Source organism: Aedes albopictus, chromosome 3, assembly GCF_035046485.1.
Source record: "Aedes albopictus strain Foshan chromosome 3, AalbF5, whole genome shotgun sequence".
Classification (NCBI taxonomy): domain Eukaryota; kingdom Metazoa; phylum Arthropoda; class Insecta; order Diptera; family Culicidae; genus Aedes; species Aedes albopictus.
The window spans coordinates 315,048,156-315,072,373 of record NC_085138.1 but is presented as its reverse complement, the minus strand read 5'-3'; the positions used below and the strand labels follow the sequence as shown (position 1 = coordinate 315,072,373).

At 36.8% G+C, this 24,218-nt stretch overlaps 1 protein-coding gene across 7 annotated transcripts in view; it reads right to left on the bottom strand.

Annotated features, from left to right (window-relative positions):
• Positions 1-24,218, bottom strand: part of LOC109425809 (solute carrier family 12 member 4) — an 836,994-nt gene that overhangs the window by 102,161 nt on the left and 710,615 nt on the right. For all 7 annotated transcript variants that reach the window (XM_062842513.1, XM_029865597.2, XM_062842512.1 and 4 more), the window contains exons 15-18: positions 22,913-23,032; positions 13,002-13,364; positions 12,726-12,915; positions 135-350 (exon numbers count right to left, since the gene is read on the bottom strand). In XM_062842513.1, the coding sequence (XP_062698497.1) occupies positions 135-350; positions 12,726-12,915; positions 13,002-13,364; positions 22,913-23,032 (889 nt within the window). The remainder of the gene's footprint in view (positions 1-134; positions 351-12,725; positions 12,916-13,001; positions 13,365-22,912; positions 23,033-24,218) is intronic.

Sequence of the window (24,218 nt, the reverse complement as noted above, 5' to 3'; positions counted from 1 at the left end):
TTATTATACTACATATTACCAATTTACGTTTCGAAAGACCAGTATACATACACCTCACAGTCCCCACCGTCGTAAAGCAAGGAACGAGCTGTCGATACTTAGGTTAAATATTTTCAAGTGCGAACCCTACTCACCATTTCAACGACCTCCACTTCGGCTTCGATTCGCAGATGGTACAGGAACATCTTCAAGTCCTTCTTGATCTGGATCGAGTTGTCCTCCATCTGGGCCACGGTAAAGATGCGCATCTTGCAGTTCTTCCAGGAGCGGTGCTGCTTGAGCAGGAACGGCAACAGCATCAGCAGGCCACCGTCGTGCACGATCCACCAGATGTCGATGTTACCGGAGATCTGAGATGCGTTGGGGAGTGAGAAAAAAGAGAATATTAGAATGTAGGTTTTTTGGTAGAAGGGTTATTTTGGGCTCATGCGGAACATCATTCACTGAGAAGGATAATTCTAAGAAAATTGCAAAAAAATACTGTCAATTCCCTACACACGAAATTTTGAAAAAAAATTGGAAAAATGGCAATTGTATGTATTTTAACTATAACGAATATTATTTTTTCTCTGCTGCACATTACAATTCAAAGTCATCTATGAGTTAAACATATTCATTCTACTTTAAACAAATTGTTATACTACCGATTGTTGCCATTCTTTTTTTTCAATCATGCGTGCTCACTTCTAACAAAAATACAAAAAAATAGAAAGTCAAATAAATAGCGCTGAATATCTTTGTTTAAAGTAGAATAAAATTGGGTACATGTTGTTTAAGATGGGTACGGTTCCCTTACATTGCACTTTACGATCAAATGTAATTTTAAGATTAACGGTAGAGTACAAATATATTAGTGCCTCGATGAAGAGAGTTGACAGTATTGTAAAGATTTCAAACAATCCTCTAGTACATGCTCCAAACTTACAAACGGAAACCGAGGAAGCATCCACTGACCACATCGTGTAAAAATGAAATTGATGCTCGTTTTTTTGAAGTTTTTTTCGTCTAAAAGTCACATTCTGTGATGTCATTAGTGGATGCTACCTTATGAATAGAACACAGTCGAGTCTCTTTTTGTTTTTACTTTAGACACAACTGTTTTCCAGAAGGATAGTTTTATAGTTGAATTTCATACACTACGTTATCAATATAGGCCCTTGATCAAACATGTCCAAATATTGCTTGCATTCAAGTCCCGTCGTAGCTTTAAATAGAAACCATAATACCTAATGCAACTCAATGAATGAATAAGCATCACTCTACCCAAATTGTACGCATTCACAAGTATCTTCAAACACTGTTTTAGTATTAGGGTTTGTATTTTAGTACGTAGGACTGCAAAGGTAAGCAACATTTTCAGGAATGACGTAGTTGAGGAATAATCTATAATGTTATTTTTCTAATTTCGATTTGTGATGGGTGAGAATATGCAGAGCAAGAAGCGGGTTTTTAGAGAAGGTAAAAGAACGAGTCCAATACAGTAGTACACAATTTTACCTTCTTACAGACCGATATTCATTATTAACGAGATTGGGCGGAAAGGGAAAAAGAATAATAAATAGGTTTAAGACCGAAGGCCAATGCGCAGATTTTTCTAGGTTTTAATAAACACATAAAAGCAAATTTCTATCTTTGGCATAGTACATTAAAAATTCGAACTATAGAATAGCTTCATTCTTCATTAATCACCTGAATATCGCAACATATAGTGCGGTATTTGGAGTACATAACTTCAATTTACTCGAGCACAAATCTAGAGAACCGTCATACAACCAAGCATACAACCGTATCTGGCTAAAAATGTAACTTGATACTTGCTTCCACACAGCCAGATCCGTTTGATGATTCTTTAGATTTGAACACTAGAAAATTTGAGCTGCATACTCTAATTACCTTGTTCTCAAGATAACTCAGACCATCTAAATACTTGATGACACTGGCCGCACGACGATGAAGCCATACAAGTTTTTACGATAATCAACGGGTAGATTGGTCGATAAATATCCAAACTAACGATTTATTCAAAATATTTCGTTTATCAGATCAAATTTGACAATTTTAAGCATATAATGTTAGCCTCCATGACTCCAGGCTCCAGTTAGTTGCATGCAAGTTGAGTACCCTACTTAAAATGCTTAAAACTATTATTTATATTGATAAAACGAAATGAATCGGCATGAATAGTTAATTTAGGTATTTATCGACCAATTTACTTTGAAAGTTAATTTTCATGCGTAATGGCTTGCAGTTAAAAAAAAGGCCGAAAATCATTTATTTTGTCATATAAATTGAGGCAAAGCTCAAAATTGTGATGTGCTGAAGCAAATCTGAGCCCGGATTTGGATTCAGCGACCTAAAATTTGTCAGAGACACACAAGTTTGCTTTTGAGACACACCAAAAGTTAATTAATGTTTCGCTGTGTTTTCAATAGTGATTTAAGTGAAATGACGCGGAGTTTTTTTTTGAATTTTGAAGAATGAAGTTGTTTAAACCGCAACTTTGCTGTAGAGTACCTAAGTTTTGATATCAGTGTACACGGAATCTGAAATAAAACGCATCGGCAATGTGCTTCAAGTAGAGATTTAACTACATAATGGATAATTGAAAAATGAAAAATAACAAAATGCACAGTGTCTATGATAGACGAAAATTTGAATGGTGTAGCAATTACCTACACGGAGTGTCAAAACAGTCAAGAAAATTTAAGATTTTTGGAAAAAATGGTAAATATATCCCTGTTTGAGTTCTTAGTCCAAACTCCAAGAATTCTATATATTTTTACGGTAGATAAGTAAAAAATAATCAAAACTTTTATTTGGATTTTATTGATAATTTTTCAGGGATTTCTTCAGAAGCATTTCCACTGTTTTTCGTTGATTTTATTAACAACTACGCCACATTACTCACGGTTAGTTGTATCAGAATTTGCTCAAAGAAAATAAAAAAAAATCCAGAAAAAATATAAAAACATTTTTTTTAAATATTCTTCTATATTTCATTTTGTAACAATTCTGCCAACATAACAGTTGACAGGTGTTGATACAAAACAACTCTAAGATTTTTTTTTAAATCCATCACAAGTGCACGAGTTTCAATAAAACTCAGGTATAGGGCATTTTTTTTTTTAAATTATCGTACAAATTGGGCCAAAGGGTCTCCGATTTTCATGAAATTTTTTTCCACAGGCTGGGCTCATGATATATGAACAAAAAAAAATGAGAAAAATTCAGGGTCGCCTATTTTTCCGGAAATCTCAGGTTGAAACTCTTTGTTTTCCCCTGACACTATTTACTTTGAAAAATCATAACTCAAGAACGAAGCATCATAGAAACATAGGTTTTTTTTTAGGAAATGAATGCAAATTTTCTCGGAAATATATGAACTGGAAAAAGTTTTCCACAAAATTTTCCACAGTTGAGAAAATTCGTAAAGAAAAGCCGAAAAAACAATGCCCGAACTCGTGGAAAAATATCAAAAAATATTTTTGTGAAGTTTATTTCATAAGCTTTATTCGTTGAAATTTTTGGAATGCCCTTTTTTTCGTTTTTGAGTTATGGCCAATTTTGTTGAAAAATGTTCAAATGTATCATATAAGCCTTTTCTTTGAAAAATTATAACTCAAGAACGAAGCATCATAGAAACAAAGTTTTTTAATGAAAATGAAAGCAAATTTACTCAGAAATCCAAAAAGAAATATGAAGTGGAAAAAGTTTTCCACAAAATTTTCCATCGTTGAGAAAATTGAAAAAGAAAAGACGGAAAACTGTTCCCGAACTCGCGGAAAATTTTCAAAAAAATATTTTTGAGAAGGTAATTTCATAAGCTTTGATCGCTGAATTTTTCGAAATGGATTTTTTTTTGTTCTTGAGTTATGATCAATTTTGTGAAAAATAACCATGTACGCATATATTATATGGTCATTTTTCACATAATTGGCCATAATTCAAGAATGAAAAACAAGTGCATTTCAAAAATTTCAGCCATTAAAGCTTGTGAAACTACCTTCTCAAAATATTGTTTTGAAAATTTCTCGCGAGTTAGGGCATAGTGTTTCCGGCTTTTCTTTATGAATTTCCTCATCGGTGGAATTTTTCTCCGTTTTCATATTTTTTTTTGATTCCTGAGAAAATTAGCTTTCATTTTCTACGATGCTTCGTTCTTGAGTTATGATTTTTCAAAGAAAAGGCTTATATGACACATTTGGACATTTTTCAATAAAATTGGCCCAAAAACGAAAAAAAAAGTGCAATCCAAAAATTTCAGCGATTAAAGCTTATGGAATATCCTTCTCAAAAATATTTTTGTGATATTTTTTTATGAATTCGGGCATTGTTTTTCCAGCTTTTCTTTACAAATTTTCTCAACTGTGAAAAATTTTGTGGAAAACTTTTTCCAGTTCCAGTTTTTTTGGATTTCTGAGAAACTTTGCATTCATTTTCTAAAAAAAACCTTTGTTAATTTGATGCTTCGTTCTTAAGTTATGGTTTTTCAAAGTAAGTAGTGTCAGGGGAAAACAAAGAATTTCCACCTGAGTTTTCCGGGAAAATAGGCGACCCTGAATTTTATATTTTTTTGTTCATACCTATTCATGAGCCCTGCCTGTGGAAAAAGTTTCATGAAAATTTGGGACCCTTCGGCCCAATCCCGTACGGCAATAAAAAAATGCCCATAGTTATCATAAGGAAATTTTGAGCTCATGGTTATTTTTTTAATTAATAAGTTAGCTTGGCTTAGAGTGATTGTATTTGCTAATAGTGGCTCTTCCGTGATTGATTAGAATTGGTTTAAATTGCTCTTACTTTTAAATATATAATGAGAGATGAGTCTCATACTTATACTCTTAGTGCAAGTTTTAGCAGTTTATATCGTAGAGCAATAAAGACATTCCGACAGGAGCTCTTGAATTTTGAAATATCCTTTCAAAATATTCTCCGAAAATCACTCTGTAATTTTGCTATAAACATCTCAGGAGATATCAAGTATTCCACTAGGAAATCATTCAAAATTTCACTTCTTCATAAAACTTCATCGGAAGTATATCAAAAGTTCTTTTAAAGTTTTCATTACAAAACCTTCAAGTTCTTTCTCAAATATTTCCTTGGGAACTAAAATGGTAATAATTTCTCTGAAAACAGTTGTTTATGTATCGGCAAAATCGGCAAAACAACTGTGCGTCTCGCATTTCGAATTAAATTTGCATGAAATTTAAAATGAGAAAACGCCTTTTCTGCATTTTTTTTTATGGAGGGTTATAATTGGTGCAAAACCATGTAACCAGTCATGTGAAAGTATAGTCTAGAATAAACTTTGTCGAAGACCGCAATATGATCCAACTCTTGTGAAAAAATGCTATACTGTTGGTAATTATAGCTAGAAATTGAGATTTTAAAATTGATGATTCCCCGCTGCCCGTGGACAAACGTGGACTTTTCCATAGGTTTTTTTTCCTACATATTCAAAACAAATTGAAACATGTGTTTTAATTTTTTTTTCGAAAATAATTTATCCTCTACAGACAACGTCTTGAATGCAACTCACAATTTTATGGATTACAAATATTCTATAGCTTTTGCAATACAAGTTGTCTTTATTGGTGTTTACTACTCTGAATGTTCGTTCTATCCATGGTCGTCTGATTTTTCTGATTTTTTGTTGAGATGGAATTCTGATAGAAACCCCAATAATGTTTTTGCCCACGCTCTTAGATAAGTCTTTCGAAATCTCAACAATTTTTTTTTGAAGTTTTGCTTGTGGAATTTTAAAATTTTTATTGTCATGTCATGATATTATCTTTGAAATATGCGGCTCCAACCCAAAAAAATGGGTATAATAAAACATATATTTTACAAAATCAATACTGTCCATGTGGATATTGGGTGGACGATCTGTAGGATATAATTTTTGAGGTATCGGATCACTTTGTGAGCTTTGACAAAGTTTCCCGTCTTAATTTTCACAACCTCGGTCATATAAGTAACAAAAATAGGTTCTAGAGAGAAAAATGCAAAAAATGCGAATTTACAATACACAATTTTGACAAGTTGGTTTGGACGCTAAAAGGGACCGAAAAAATTTTTGTCCGGGTTGATGTGATCAAATTATTCAAGTTTTTCCATATGACTAAGGGTATGAGGTAGAAGGTTTGTTTTCCACACGAAATGAAACGATATGCAAAAATTCCAAAAACGATGCTATGGAACCTTTCATTAACCACGCGGACTTTTCGTGGGGATTCTATTAACCTCTCCATTGGTGTCTCTAAAATCCACGAATATTTGAAAACCTAAATAATAAAATTGTGATTTTGAACGTGATTGAGAAACTCCTTTTCTGGTTTTGTGAAAGTGCACAGAGTCAGAAAATATTTAAATATGTTCAAAAGTTTTTGAAAGTTTTTTCAAAATGGTCAACAATTATTTGTAAAATGCATAAAAATTCTAAAATTTTCACTGTTAGTTGAAGTTTAAGCAACGTATTTTTAAAGTCAACTATGAATTTGTGCAGTGATCCGTTCAGTAACTCGAGATTTGAAATACGAAAATAAAAGTACAAGTCAACTAGTTCTTAAGATATCGTTATCATTGTAATGGCACTTTTTGAAAATACCATTTCGAGATAATCACGTTTTGCCTTGTCCCTATGGAAAGTGCTCGCTACAATGGGCTGTAGCTTTAGTTCTAGTGCTCCAATTTTTATAAAATTTTTAATTTGTATTGTCTAGACAGTATACTTTTTGATTATGCAATAAAAAAGTTCGATTTTGTTTATCTCCGCAAGGTGTTCAATCTCTGAATGATCCAAATTTAGGCAAGACAGATTTATTCCACATGAAGTTAGAGCATTTCTATTATAAGGCACACTTGGTCGGGGTTCTGCTAAACCGAACCAATGACCATTTTTTGAAAAATTGAGTTTTCTTAATCATTAAGTGAAGAAAATGATGATCTACCTTCCATATAAAAATCCAGTAATTCTGACAGCTCTTCGTGGAGTAAATTCAAATTTTCTGTTTGGCGGAACATACAAAACATCATTTTGCATCCAACCAGAGTGAACTGTAAACCATTCGATAGAATCAGCGAAATATTTTAGTTTTTGTCCAGGTGATGAACATTTCAAGTTCTCCTCATTGCCGTCAGATCTTTAATTTCTATCCGACTCATAGAAACAATCTGTGAGAGAAATGAGCACGTTATTAGAAATGTGGGTGTGGGAGGAACCAATTATGTTTCGATGGCGCTGATTGCCATTTTTCCAAATCACAGTCAGCCAGACCGAACCAAGTCCACAGCATTTCAGAATCAATTTATTCTCAACAATTCAAAAATCAACTGGTTTTTAATACCAGCGTTATGTCGATGCACCTCATACATGTAATTTAACACAGGAGCCGTTATTGAACAACAAGCCTAATTAGATTAATAAAGCTTGAAAAAAATCAAACACTTGGTTCGCTTTGGCTGATCGAAAAATGGCGTTTTCACGAAAACCATTCTTGAGAAGAATGTTTAGAACTTGATTCAGACTTATCGGCTGACCTTCAGCAAGGTAATATGACCTAGAGGTAACGCGCTTGGTTATCACTCAGATGATCCAAGTTCGAATCTCTTTCATAATTTTGAAGACTTTTTTGTACTTAGTGAACTTTGGCAGAACATTTTCATGGTTTTCTTCGACCAGCATAAATTTGAGATACACAAATAGCTCCACATTCCATCTCAGGACCTCAGGGTATGCAAGGACATCGTTTGACATAATCACTCTTGCTCTGTGCCTCCATATGCACCGCTTATGAAGAAAAAGCATGGGTGGGAAAAGCTGAGCTGGGAGGGCTTCCGCCGTTCATATTTCAAACTATTTTGAGACCTTCGTGCTACCATACTATACGCGTCCTTTTAGATTCATGTAAAGGATTGTGAGTGATATCGATTTCAACTTGATAGACGATGAAAAATCGAGATTTTTTTTACTGTCCAGCTGGTTTTACCTGAAACAAAAAAACACATTCAGCCAAACTGAACTATAAACCATTTTCTAATGTTTTTAATCAGCCAGAGTGAACTGAGTGCAAAGTACCAGGAAATAAAATGCAATTATATCAATGATTCCAAATAATTTATATGTATTCTTAATTTATGATGGTTAATGAAGGCTTGTAAGTTACCTGTGTGCGGAAAAGTTTCAAATAATCTCCGCTGTTGTTTATTTGTGAGTGGTTGAACTTTAAGCTTAATTATCTCGGAATTATCTTTTTGGCGCTTAGTTCGGTTTAGCAGAACCCCGGCCACTTATCGGATTGCCAATACTATTATACCTCTAGAAACAGTGAGCCAAATAAAACGACATTTGTAGCATTCGTGGCTCATATAGTAAGCTTTGAACCATTTTTAACCAGACTTAACAAAACTTAGGTAAGATAAAAAGTAATAGCGATTCAATTTATTTTATGGAAAAAAATGAGAATTGGTCTATTTTTCACATGGTTCCATTATTTTTTCAATTCATCGCCGGCTCTTTTGTTGCTGCCGATCAGAACATTTACCATCCTGAATTTGGACACGATCTTAAAGCTTTGGCATTTTTTTGGATGCATATGAAAAATAGCTTTATCGCTCTTATTATTGCAGTATAAACAATTTGATGTTAGGCCCGACGTTTTTCAAAGCTCATCATACTGTATTCGGTTCATCGAATCCAGAGTTACAATGCCTAGTTTAAAATTGGTAACCCGATAACAGAATCGCTCTAACTTCATCCCCTTCTCTTTATTTGAACCATGAAAGACAACTAGTTATTCAACTAACAGCAAAAGTTTGAGAATTATTTAAGCACTTAACATTAAGCTATAACCAGTTAATCATTTTCTGAAAATAAAAAAAAAATCATATAAAAACTTAGGGTGACACGCACAGTCGGTGAAAAACGGCTTCAAGTTCTCTTCAGATGCGAGCAAACTAGATCTAATGTTGACCATTAGGTCCAAGTATGACTGGTAATAGTCGGAAGGAATGCGTGGAAAACGACGGTTTTCCAAATTTGGAAGAATAATTAGCTAATCTTTCCAAATGTGGAAAACCGTGTATGAAATTTAAGGGATTGGGTGTTGACTATATATGGAATGACCTATGTGGAATAAATCTATTAATCACTCCGAGCCTCCTTCATTTTCCATTGCTGTGAATAGTTAGCTGGAGCCCTCTGGCATTTCCAACCAAAAGGCGTTGTAGGTGCAAAAATCGTTTGTTTGTTTCGTAAATTTGGAATTGCGCGGACCTTTTGGCTTTTGGTGTCTCTTAGTAAAAGTAGTACACTATCCTCCATTTTGGGGTCTCCAGTTAGCCTAGTGGTTAAGGCTATGGATCGCCAATCCGGAGACGGCGGGTTCGATTCCCGTTCCGGTCGAGAAAATTTTCTCGACTCCCTGGGCATAGTGTATCATTATTCTTGCCTCACAATATACAAATTCATGCAATGGCAGGCAAAGGAAGCCCTTCAGTTAATAATTGAGGGGGTTAGAAGCAAAGGGGTGTAAGTGACAAAAACCTACTTTCGAGTAAATGAGGTTTAAAGTTTTTGAGAAATTTTTCATCCCATATAAAATGTATGGCGCTTCAAAATCAACCCAATTTTCTCTGATTTATTGTAATTTTTCCAATCATCGTAGAAACAATCTTAAAAAAGTTCCTGAAAGCTTGAAATCTGAAGAATTTTATGATATGCTCAGCTCAAAATCGACAAAATGGTCACTTACACCCCTTTAATTCTGGGCCCCTCAATTGTGGAAATGCTCAAAGAACACTAAGTTGAAGCGAGGCAGGCTAAGTCCCAGTGAGGACGTAGAGCCAGAAAGAAGAAGAAGAAGACTATCCTCCATTACGTAAGACACTGATAAAGAGCATGCGATTAAACAACGCTTTTGGAAATTTGTGGCACATGGGTTCGTCGTCTAAGTCTTACTACCGTCGTGCGGGGTTTCTTTATACACTTTTTCATGGTTTTTCAACTTTATGACATTATAACTCCCAGAGTAGTGAATGGATTTCCAAAATTTTTAGACATAATAATTGTGAGTATGTATGTAGGATGTATGCAAAATTTGAACTAAATCCATCAATAAACAAAAAAGTTGTTCATACACCAATCGGACACATGTCATATAGAACCGGATGGGGGCTACTTTGGACATTGTTATCTATAACAATACTGCATTTCAAATTCCAGGGTTATATAGAAAACTACTTTGTACCAATACTGTAGTATACTGTACCATACATAATTTCAATAAAAATATGCGTTTTAAGAAGGTTCTGTGCTACCTTTGGTATTATGAGCAGCGTGATATTGCTATATAGATAGCCTGAAAAAAGGGACCATCAATCCTTTATTTGGGCGAAACGGTCATTTATAACGTATAACGATACAAATATTCGATTGTTTATGCTACGTTGATACATTTTGAATGAATTGATCAACCCTTTGAAATTTATGAACTGTAGAAACAATGCCTACAGACCAAATGTTCTGATACGTTATGTATATTATATTGGTTTATTCGATGTTTTTTCACGTCCTGACAAGCAATAAACGGTCTGTTTGAAAAATAATTTCAAGCAAATGAAGCGAAAACTATTGCTTCACAATAGTCCCAAAGACATCAAACAGATTTGAACCATATTTTGAATTCAAAAAATCCATATGCAAAAGTGTCCAAAGTAGCCCCGCATTTCAAAAGTAGCCCCGCACGACGGTATTTAAATCGTTGAAGTCTCCAAGGTGAAAATGAAAAAAAAAAATACATATCATGATATCTTCATAATCGAAAGCCGTATTGCCTTCGATAAAAATGTTCAGAAGTACAAGGATATTTCCCCACAATCGATTTACTAGGTCTTGCACTCGAAACGATTGGACAGTTGGTCAAACTCAGATCGGCAATCAATAAATAGATTGCCGAGAATTTTTTACTCATCTTCATATTCTGTTATTGTAAAATCTTCAAAATAAATTATTATCATTTTCGGCGATTCAACCATGGCTAATACGATTTTTTATGTAGTGGTCAATTGTTAAGTAATCAAGTTTCAAATGCTAGGTCAAGTGTTACAGTGTCAAGTGGTTAAACCAACATAAGTTTCTGGAATTGGGGACAATAAGTATACATGTTTGTATTATACACTGTGATGCATAATTGATCGAACAAACGTTGATTTTCCTGCAAAATTGCCAAGTTTGAGATGCTCGAACTATGGTTGGTTTTATGGAATGAGCTCAATTTTTGACACGGAACTTACAATATGCTGAATTTTACACGTGTACAGTATGTCCCATAAAAAAATGTGAAAATTTATTTTTTTCGTCTTCTAATAATTTTTGGTGCAATATTGATAATAAATCCGTCCTTTTAAGATAAGGCTACAATAAGGAGGTGGATATCAAACAGGATATCTCAAATTTGTTTCAAAATATTGATTGGTTACGTACATGCGATGCCTCATAACTGCCCACAATTTCTAAAATAAATCAATTTTTCCTCAAATTATTTGAGCTTAACGAATTTGGATGGAAGCTTTTCAATGCATAGGAATCACGCAGGAATAGGTACTCTTAAAAATGCCCATGTTTAGAAAACTGTTTGAAAACAATATCAGATGCTTAGGAACCAAATACTAAAAAATGGACATATTTCAAAAGACGTGTATTAGATTGATCAGCCAATAACTTCACACTGTTTGAAAATAAATGAAGATAATTTCTTGCTAATGAAGTTTCATAAACCTACATTCATGATAGACACAAATACGTAGTACTTGAAAACAGTTTGATGCATCATACATATTATTTTCTGAAAGTTTTGATTTGTCGTACACTACAATTTTCAGTAAATGTCCCATAATTTAAAAGACAGAAAATTTTCTTATTTGTTCAAACCACCAACGGACGCCTAAAAACCTTGTCAAGCTATGAAAGTGCTGTTCTAGAAATAAAATTCAATTGAATGTGACTGAGAGCAATTTTAAGAAATTAACAGCCTTCAAAAACGGCCTCTGAGGCGTGGACTTTTATTATTATTATTATATTTTTATTAAAGACACTTTACCAAATAAGTTAGCATTCGTGTCCAAGGACGTTTTTGAGATCCATATGTTCAACATTATTTTTTCAAAGATTTATGATTAAAATTACTAAATGTTTCTATGTCATTGTTAAATCAGTGTCTCGACTATATAATCTAATAGATAAATGCATGGTTTATCGATTGGAACCAGGTGAACAATGTCTTCAAAAACTTTCGCATTCTTTTATGGGACATACTGTACATCAAAGGGGTGCCGCTGTCCGATAATTTTTGAGCATTTTGAACGCCTTATCATGCCTTGTAAACGAAAACACAAAACACGCAACATTGATACAACACGCAAAACACGCAACATTGATACAATTGATGTAATTCCGTGTCAAAAACTGAGCACAATCCTTCGAAGCAAATTATAGATACAGCATCTAAAACTTGGCCATTTTGTATGAAAATTGGCGTTTATCCGATCATTTATACACCACCTTGTGCACCACAATGTATGTATATTGTATATTGTTATAATTAATAGATATTAGCTAATATTATTAGAATTATAATGATTATTATTGACGAACGCTGCCCTCAAAATACAAATACAAAAAGACGAACAAAAGCACAACACATAGACACTATCTTCATCAAACTCACCTTATCCTGCGACGTCGGGAAGAAGTTGATGCCCTTCGGGACCAGCAGGGCCATCCGGGCGGCACTGACGTTCCGTACGGTCTGCAAGAACACATGCCACGTGCGATCGTCTTCACTCTGGCGCCATCCGTACGGCCAACCCAGAATCACCGTGTTCGGCTTCATGCCACCGAGACCAATCGTTTGAACGCTGTCGTTTGGATAAGACGAGAAGAGAATAATTATGTTTATTTCATCCGTTGTCCGTCGTCCAGCAGCCGAGACCGGAACACTTACACATGAGACAATCCGTCGGCCACGTTGGACGCGACCATCACGTCGCAGAATCCTTTCACCTTTTCGTCCTCCATCAGCTTGCGAAGGCTCTGCTTGGCAGCTGCCGCTTCGCCGGCTCGTTTGGTGAAATCGCCCTGTATTAGCGAAACGACCACCACCAGACCTTTGCCGGCTTTAAGCTGCGACACCAGCGAGAACAGCTTGCGATACTTGGGCGTGTAATCGTCGTTCAGCTTGGACAGCATCAGGATCTGCGGGCGCCAGTTCTTGGTGTGCGGTGGGCCTTCCTCTAGCCGGAGCAGCGAGTAGCGGGCGGCCGACAGGGCAATACCCCGGATACCGTCGCCCCATTCCTTCTCGGCTCTGAGTGTAAAAGTGAGAAACGACAACAACAAAATGGACATTGGATTACCAGGTGTGCTTTTCAGATTGATGGTATCGGTGCTCCCTATAGTTATTCATCGGGCGTCAATTGCATCCATTGTATGGTGCTGGACACAATTGAGGCGTTAACCACAGGGATTTGTAGCGCGCGCTCTGGCTTGTGTTTGCACGTTGGGTAAACAGTGTGACAGTGACTCGATTTCATATTCATACAGGACTGTGTGTATACAGGTAGGTATTTGAAATTTTATTAAAGCCTGTGTTTTCTTAAGAGATCTTAAAGTATTTTATCTATCTAGATATCTCGAGCAAATTCAACTCTCCATTTTGGAATCCAAGATGGAGACTTCTGCTTTAGGGAAACTATTAAAATTATTATAGTATGAGTAATTTCAGAACGGGCTTATATTATTTTCGCACCTGCCATGGGATATACATATTCAAAATGGTCATTGACAGAGGAAGCTCTTAGTTAATAACTGTGGAAGTGCTCATAGAACGCTAGGCTGAGAAACAAGCTCGTCCCAGTGGAGAAGTTACTCCAGGAAGAAAAAAATTTTGTCAAAAATGGATGTCTCATACTTTTTTGGTTTAAACATGGAATAAAAATACATTTACTTTGTAGGATTCAAAGTATTAATAAACGTGGGGTTTGACTATTCATTAGGAAATCCTTGTCTTTAGCACAAACTGAAAGTCGCCTATGTAAGATCCATGTTAATGTTGGACATCGGTTTCTGCCGGTTCTGGCGTAAATGATTTTGTAGCGTGCTAATCATGCAAACAATACAGTTTTGTCTCGCAGGGAGTTCCTCCCGAGAATTTGATTCCATTATTTTCCTGGAGTTTCTCCCAGAATTCCAGGCGCGATCTCTACTGAAGTTTTTTTTTTCTGCTGTTTCCCTCAGATAATTTTAATGAATGTCTTTTAGAGTTTGTTCCGGGAGTTTTACTCTGAGATTATTCTCAAAAATCTCCAAGGATTTCTGTAGGAATTCCTCCAAGATATCTGCTAAGTTTATCCCGGAATTTCGCCAGAGGTTCCCCCTTAAACTCATTCTGAAGTTTTTTCAAGAGTTTTTTTTTCGTAATGTTAGCCCCAATCGTTCCCAGAGTCTCTCGCATGACTTCTTCCGAACTTACTTCCATGATTTGCCCAAAGTTTTTACCAGAATTTCGCTTTGACGTTATCCAGGATAACTTCCCAATAGCACTTCCTGGTATTTTTATGAGTTTTTCAAAGGTTTGTCCCTAAATTTATACACGAGTTTTTTTTTAGGAAAATTTTCCTAGAGATATTCTTGGAATTTTTGCAGAAGTTCCCTCCGACACTTTTGCGGTAAATAGTTCCTCCTCCAGAGAACTTCCCAAGATTTCTTCGGAGCTCATCACGGGATTTTTTTTGTGGTTTTCGTGGCTTCCATAGTTTTCCCGAAATATTCTACCGGGATTATTCCATTTTTTTCGATATGTCCTAAGACTTTACTTCGGATGTCTACCGAAGTTTCTCTTAAGGTTTTCTCAGAAGCTCCTCCTGGGATTCCTTCAATCACTTCTCTTAAGATTCCGTATGGACTTACTCAGGGCATGCCCCCAGGATTTCTGCTTTGGTGCCGTTTACAAATTATGTAACGCTCCAGAGGGAGGGGGCAATACGACCATACACACTAAGATTCAGATGTTCCAGCTCAGTAATTTTTTCACTGAGTTCAGTATTTTTTCCATCTTTTTACTGAGTTTTCAACAGCAGATTTATTTCGGTACACTCGGTAATCGTATTTACCGTTCACCAGTAACGATATTTACCGTGCTTCAGTAACTTTTGACAGTTTGTGAGCTGAGCTCGGTAACTCATTTACAGAATATCCGCAAAATAAATAACCGAGCGTACCGAGTTAAATCTGCTGTTGAGAACTCAGTAAAAAGATGGGGAAAATACCGAGCTGATCTTAGTGTGTACTCTGTATAACATAACTTAGAAATATTAGTTGTTTCATACAAAAATGCAGTAGAGAGTAGGAAGAGGGTTGAACAATTCGTTACTCAATAAATTAACGCTGCCTTTTGAGATTTTCTACAAGCAAATCTTCAACAATCATCCCGGATATAATCCTGAGATTTTTTTGGAAATCTCCCGGAAGTAGCGCCGTTAGCAACCTCAGCAGAAACTCTGTGCAAAGTATCATGTGGAAGTTTAGAAGAAATCATGAAAGATACTATTGGAAATATAAGGACCCATTTACTGTTTCCAAGATGAGTAAAGCTCAGAAATAGCTTCATGAGAAATATTTGCAGAAACTCCTGAAGAATTTCCTAGAATTCTGGAAGAAATCCATCGAGGGAATTCTACAGGAATTACGGACAGCAAAAGTGGAGGAAATCCTGAGAAAATCTCTGGGAGAAATTCTTGCAAGAATCCCGGAAAACTTTTAAGGAAAATCTCGGAAGTAGCTCCAAGGTAAATCCTTCTAGTATTCCCGGAAAATATCCAAGAAAAAACGTCTGTAGAATTCTCGGGAGAAAGTTTAATCTTGACGAGATCATAGAAAAAACTAGAAGAAACCAGAAGAAACACCTATTTCTACATAACCACGTTTAAAATCCTTGGAAAATCCTGGAAAGACTGTTGGTCAGCATTCAGGAAGAAATTCTGGAGGATTTTCAATAAGGAATCCCGCAAAAATATTGAAACAATTACTGCATGCATTTGTGCAAAAGTCACTGAAGGATACCCGGGAGGAGCTACGGAGAAGTTGTTGACATAATTTCGGTAGGAATCTGTAAGAATTCTCCGTGAGGAATTCAATCAAGAATACCAAGAGGAGCTCCAAACGAAAGTACGGAAGGGAACACGAGAAAATTCCGAAGGGAGTTTTGAGAATAATCTTTTGAGCAATTTCATAAAAAAAAATCCAGAGCAAATTTCTGGAAAAGTTTATGTGTACCAGTATAATTCTTAGAGATTTTTTAAACTGATTCCATTTGAACTTTTACAGTATACTTCAATTACTTGTTTTCCACACAATTGAAACGATTTTTTTTCAGACTTCCTGAAGTTTCAGGATTTTACAAAAGTGTTTTGAGATCTTTTTTTCTGTTATCCGTGATTTGTTCAACAAGCTTTTCCATTTTTTTTTAAATTTAAACCGAAGATTTACCTTAAAATTTACAAGAAGTTCAAATAAAAATTTCCTCTTGAAAATTCGTCATACACTGAATTATTTTTTTTTACGAAGGCAATGGTACCGCAAAAAACCGCGTTTCAAAAAACGTCGTAAAAACTGCTTTATTATAATAATAACCACGTAAAAAGTCAAGTCACGATAGATTTGGGAAAAAAAGTTATAGGTTACAGAGGGTTCAATGATGTTCCAGAGGGGTTTTTAGGGGCATTTCAGGTAGGTTTTAGTGGTGTTTGAGAGAATGTTAGGAGGTTCCAGGGTGTTTCAGTGGGCTTTTTGAGGCCCTTCAAGGGGTTACAGAACGTTTCGTTTCAGTGAGGTTTCAGAGACGTTTTCCGAGGTTCTACAGAGTTTCAGGGGGTCCCAGGATGTTTCAGGTGGGCTTTTAGGGGTGTTTCAAGATGTTTCAGTGCGTTTCAAGGAGCTACATGACGTTTCAGAAAGGCTTCAGATGCGTTTCAGGGGTTTTAGGGGGTTCCATGATGTTTCAGGTGCGTTTTTAGGGGCGCTTCAATGTGTTTCAGAGCGTTTCAAGGAGATTCAAGGAGGTGCCAGATACGTTTTAGGGGAGTTTTGGATGTTTCAGGATGGCTTTTAGTTACATGACGCTTTCAGTAACGTTTGAGAGGATTCCAGGGGTCCCCGGATGTTTAAGGAGGGATCTTAGGATTCAGGGGGTTCGAGGATGTTCCAGAGGGGTTTTTAGGGGCATTTCAGGTAGGTTTCAAAGGTGTTTCAGAGGTTCTTAGGAGGTTCCAGGGTGTTTCAGGGGGCTTTTTGAAGCCTTTCAAGGGGTTACAGAACATTTCGTTTCAGAGAGGTTTCAGAGATGTTTTACGGGGTTCTACAGAGTTGCATGGGGTCCCAAGATGTTTCAGGTGGGCTTTCAGGGGTGTTTCAGTGCGTTTCAAGGAGTTACATAACGTTCCAGAAAGGCTTCACATGCGTTTCAGAGGATTTAGGGGGTTCCATGATGTTTCAGGTAAGCTTTTAAGGGCGTTTCAATGTATTTCAGGGCGTTTCAAGGAGATTCAGGGAGGTGTCAGATACGTTTTAGGGGATTTTTGGATGTTTCAGGTTGGCTAAACATGATGTTTTAGAGTGGTTTCAGTAATGTTTGAGAGGATTTCAGTGGTCCCCGGATGTTTAAAGTGGGATTTTAGGGGCGTATTGTGAAACCCCAGATAACACTAATGTAACGTCTCTCAAGCCCACCACATATCCTCTGAAACTTCCTGAAATGCCTCCTAAATCCCCCTAAAACCTTCTCAAACTCCATATAACGCACCTGATACCCTCCAAAACGCCTGGGAACGTCAATGTAACATCCTCTGAAAACCGCAGAAAATCCTCTGAAACTTTTTGAAATGCCTTCGAAATCCCCCTTAAAAACCCTCGGATCCCATGCCAAATATAATCTGAAACTTCCTGAAATACCTCCGGAATCCCCCTAAAACCCTCTCGGACTCTATGTAACGCACCTGATACCCTCCGAAACACCTGGAAACGTCAATGTAACGTCCCTGCAACCCGCCGAAAATCATCTGAAACTTCCTCAAATGTCTCTGAAATCCTCCTTAACCCTCGAGCAGTCGCGTCTTTGACTACCTGCAACGGCGCCACGCTCACGATGTGTACCACAACCGTGTATTTTTCATGGTGCGTGTACTCAGTACACGACGCGACCGCTTCCGGGTTAATTCCCCTCGGACCCTTTGTAACGCACTTGAAACTCTTCGAAACCCCTGAAAACCCCTATATAACGGCTATGTAACGCGTCTGAAACCCGCAAAACATCCTCTGAAGCTTCTTGAAATGCCTCTGCAATTCCCCTAAAACCCCTTCGGGCCCTATGTAACACAGCAGAAATCCTCTGAAATTCCCCATGTAACCGTTTATGCAACGCCTCTGCAAATCCCTAGAAACGTCACTAAAAGACCCACCCCCCTACCTGAAACATTCTAGAACCCTTGAAACCTTTAGGCTTTTTTCACTTCTACCGTGACTTGACTTTTTTACGACGGTTTGCCTTTCTCGTACACCAAAGTATGAAAGGCTACATGATCACTCAATAAACGAATTTTCGATAAAAGACTCCGAGGGTGAAGTCACATATACCAATCAACCCAGTTCGAGGAATTGAGATGATATCTGTATGTGTGTATGCCTGCCTATGCACAAAAAAATCACTCACTTTTAAAGCACTTTCCATTGGCCGATTTATTGGATTTTAGCACGAATCGAACCAGAATTTTACCTAATTGTTTGCTATTAAAAATGGTCCGGATCGATGAAGGCGTTCCGGAGTTATGTCAATTTCAGAGATCCGAATCAGCACTGGTAGAACTGGTTGTTTTAAAACTTTACAAATCCGAAATCCCTATCATGCGACACACCAAACTGCGCCGATTTTGGTAACCTTTGGCATGGTTGACGAATTTTGTGTGGAAAAATTCAAGATGCCAGTTGTTTGAAGGAGTTTTAGGCTCTAAAACCATGCAGTATGCATATGGGGAAGATGTCCGAAGTTCAAAAATGGCAACCAGAATATCCAATATGGCGGTCTAAAATCTAAGATGGCGGCTCCAAGTTCAAGATAGCGACTGTTTAATGGAGTTTTGGGCTCTTAAACTATGCAATATGGGTATATTTGGTATAAGGAAGATGTCCGGAGTTCAAAAATGGCAACCAAAATAACCAAGATGGCGGTACAAAACTCAAGATGACGGTCCAACATTCAAGATGGCGACTGTTCAATGGAGTTTTGAGCTATTAAACCATGCAATATGGGTTCCCGTAACGTTGGTAGATCACCTTACAATGGTGCGTTGCGGTGTAAGATCTACCACACCAAATTTAGATCTTGCTACCCGAGTAGGTGGAAAAATCTGATGAATAGCATAATCAGTTATGATTGACTGAATTACCGAAGAGCAAAAACTGATATTGGTTTGATTGATATAAGAGGTAAAAGAACAGAAATAATAGCAAAATCTAACATGGTGAACTACTCAATAATAGCTCGTTAAGATATTACAAGATCAAAACAATAGCAGACAAGATTTGTCTTTTTTCTAGAAAAAAAAAATAAAAAAATGGCAGCATCCAGCATTGAACCTACGACCTTAGGATTCACAGGCGGCGATGCTTACCACTCAACTGTGGCTCGCTGTTGTAAATAACATGGGAATAAGAGAATGCGGTTCTTCGTTTCCACAGCTCAGAAAGGGGCACAAGGCATTTCACTAACATTGAGCCATCTCTATGGGTGTACAGGGGATAGACAAAATGATCGGGACAGACAAAATTTTCACTTTTCAAAAAATGTTTAACTAGCTGTAACTTTTCGAAAAGTGCATCAAATATTCTCAAATTTTCACTGTAAGTTGATAAACTAGTTGTGTATCAGTGGACAAAGTTTGGGAAAGATCGGACTTTTCTATACGAAGTTATAAATATTCTAGAAAAAGGTAAAATTTTCCGATAGCCAACTTTGAGCTGTTATATATCCGAATTCAACGAACCGAATGCAATGAAATTTTGACCATGTATGACTTATATAATGAGCTCTGGAAAACGTTTCACACAACTTTAAATTATTAACATCCGAAAAAGTTATATCGATTTCATTAATTTCATGATTTTTTAGTAAACTGGTCTATTTTTAATATGCATCCCAATACTTTTTCTATTAATTGAAGGCTATGTTGTTACTTTCCCCTCAAAACATATTCATAATCAAGACAGCTAGAGGGAATTTAAATGAACTATACTTAGCATCTTGAATTTTGAAACGATGTTGAAGTTTAAGAAAATTTGGTGTTCTATTAGAAAAATAAACATATCGTAATAATTTTCTTTCGTATTAAGAATTTTAAGTTGTGTTAAAAGTTTTTCAAAGGTTATTATATAAGTCATAAACAGCCAAAATTTCATTGCGTTCGGTTCATTGAATCCGGAGATATAACAGCTCAAAGTTGACTATCGGATAATTTTACCAATTTCTAGAATATTTATAACTTCGTACAGAAGAGTCCGATATTTTTCAAATTTTGTCCACTGATACACAACTAGTTGATCAACTTACGGTGAAAATTTGAGAATATTTGATGCACTTTTCGAAAAGTTACAGCTACTTGAACATTCTTTGAGAAGGGAAAATTTTGCCTGTCCCGATCATTTTGTCTATCCCCTGTATGTGTTCCACTTCGTGCAGAAGAGCTGAACTTGTTCTTATGTAGAAATTTTCAGCTATTTCGGCAAGAATAAAAACTGATATCATATCACTTTGAGCTATTCGTGTGATATTCATTAGAATTTTGAATAACTCATCAAAATCACATCCAGCTATGACAGCAAAAAGTGTTCGATTTGAGATATGATTTAGATATTCTCGTCTACCAGGGTATACATATTTTCCTGTCTAAAGTAATCAGGCAGTTATGTACATTCTAAGATCTAACCCAAGTTACACACATGTTATATAAAAGTTACGATAGCGTAAGTTTTGGTTGTATAGAAGTTTATTTTACGTTATTTCAACACAATGTTAGAATTACGTAAAGTAAACTTCTATACAACGAAAACTTGCGCTGTCATAACTCTATTGTAACATGTGTGTTGCTTGGGAATTTTGGTGTACTTTTTTCTGTATATGTTTTATTTGAATTTTTACTGCTAATTGACATTTTATTTCAGGAGGATTAAGGTAAATTTAATTTATGAATAAATGCTAACCAAATATAATCATAACATTTTAGTTTTCAGATAACAAAAAGGTAAGAATGTTCTATCATATATTAAACAATCACACATATAAACAACATATCATATATATCATATATTGGGAAAGGGAGGGACCATCAGGGCACCCGATTGAAACGAATTTGACAGGAGCCTGGGACTGCCTCCTCCTTGTTGTTAACAATTCATGGATTGAGGGCGGGCTCTTCGACCCCATCTATTGGGAGTATTCTGTCAATCGAGGGCTTGATTTTGCAGTTGTTCGTGAGAACTTTCTTTTGGAAGGATATTCTTTTCCCTGATGCGGGTTTTGCGCAAGTGTCTCTGCTTGCGGGTCCGCACAACCCTTTTTGGCCTTTCATACAGGAGAATGACTGATCACTAACAACAGCACAATCTTGATCAAATCGCTTTTCAGATTATTCCAGTGCTATAGGCAGCTGCCTTGCTACAATAGATGGTAGAACAAAATCATCATCAAAAATCATCATCATTAAACCATGCAATATGGGTATATTTGGTATGAGGAAAATGTCCGGAGTCGGAAAATAACGAACAGAATATCTAATATGGCGGTCTAAAATCCAAGATGGCGGCTCCAAATTCAAGATGTCGACTGTTTAATGGAGTTTTAGGCTCTAAAACCATGCAATATGCATTTGGTATAAGGAAGATTACCGAAGTTCAAAAATGGCAATCAGAATATCCAAGATGGCAGTCTAAAATCCAAGATGGCGACTCCAAATTCAACATGGTGACTGGCTCTAAAACCATGCAATATGGGTATATTTGGTATAATTAATATGTCCGGAGTTAAAAAATGGCGACCACAATAGCCAAGATGGCGGTCTAGAATTCAAGATGGCGGCCCAACATTCAAGATGGCGACTGTTTAAGTTTTGGGCATTTGGTATGAGGAAGATGATCGAAGTTCAAAAATGGCAACCAGAATATCCAATATGGTGGTCTAAAATCCTGGCGGTCCAAAATTCAAGATGGCGGCTGTTCAAAGAAGTTTTAGGCTCTAAAACCGTGCAATACGGGCATATTTGGCATGAGGAAAATGTCCGGAGTCCAAAAATGGCGACTAGAATAACCAAGATGGCGATATAACATCCATGATCAAAATTCAAGATGGCGGCTGTTTAATTGAGTTTTAGGCTCTGAAACCATGTAATATGGGTATATTTGGTATAGGGAAGATGTCCGGAGCGCCATCACCACTGGCACTGGGTGGATGAATTAGGGTTAAAAACGTGGTTTTTTAAACAGACCGCATAAAAAGTTCTAAACGTTCATGGTGACTAAAGCGATTGGCCTAGTTTCTTGATCATTGCTTTGGAGGTGAATGCTTTATTCGGCGTAGACTTACCGGTACGAGTTGTTTGCTCATTAAGTATCAAGTAAGTATAAAGTCAAGCAATAGTGATTGTTAATATTTTTCTTCGTACGAATAAGAAATTGAGTCACTGTGATAAGCCAGTCAGTAAGTACTTCATCAAGCACTGTTGTTTACAACTTTATCGGAAGCTTTACCCAGCGACTGGTTGAAAGCATCCACGGAAAGCATACGGATTCAAGACTACAACTTGTTGTACTTACCCTCGGTATTCGATGTACTTGTAGATCAGCACCGCCATTCCCATCGCAATCAGGGCAAAGTACCACGATGTCATGAACATAATCGACATGCACAGCGTTAGACCAATCAGTGATAGTGACCTATTGTAGTAGCAGCAACAGCAAAAGCAGCACCAGCAATCATTGTGTCGTTTTCCGTGGCGTCGTGGTCGAGGTGGTGGTGGTTGTCGTCACACAGAGGGTTCCAATGATGGTGCATCCCCAGCCCAGCGGAAACCGATATTGTTGCCCGGAACAGCCATGTGAAAAACGAAAGAACGAAGCGGGAGCAAAGAAAAAGGATGTATTAATTGTTGCACGCTCGAATGCTGGATGTGAGATGTGGGGTGGCAATGTGAACCAACAGATCCAACTAGAAATCCTACATTATAGAGATAAGCGGATCGTCTGTCGATTTGGCAACGCTGTTAGTTTTGTTTACAACAGCTGCCAACACTTGCCGTGAAACCAGATGATCAAACTTTGTGCGTGACTCTGCCGTTGTTCGGATTGTTTTGTTCACGTTTGAGAATTCGTGGTCGTATTTTTTTTTTCAAATAATGAAGTGTATTGCAAAGTGTTGCACTAACAGTGGCGGTAGAAGGAAGGAAAACAGCGGCAATGTTAGTTTTTATTAGGTTAGGTTAGGTGCCTATGATCGTTGGTGGGGAAAATATTCCAGACCGTGGTCTTGGATTTTCCATGAATCCAAATTTTTCTTGCAACGCCTAATAATAATTGCGCTTTAAAAAAAGCGGATTTTTGTTTCTTAAAAAAATACATTTTTTTTTATTTTGATTGCAATACTTTTCAACCGAAGCCTTCCTACGAAAAATAAACATGTTCATTTGGCTCACACTTTAACAGTTGTCGCTGCTCGATTGGCTTACAATGGCCGCTTTCGCATATCTCTATAATGTAGGATTTCTAGATCCAAGCAGCTCTGTCTGGATGACCGACCGGACACACGTGACCGGCTGTCAGATTGGTTTGTATCGAATGTCATTCATCAGGTGATATTAAGTCTGGTCGAGTCACGGATGCAATTAAAATTTAATCTGGAAATGGCACTTCAAACATGAAAACACAACAGGTTTTATAAAAATAGATTGAATTTCGATTGCGCTGTAGTCAGTGTTATATTGATAAATAAAACCCGTGTATATATCAGAGCACTGCATCCGCGCTGCAGCTAAGCGGTTTTTTAGTCTCCAGTGAAATGTGAATGGAGACATAACACCCATAATGCGACAAATTCTCCGCAATTTTTGGATTGTCATTTATCTAC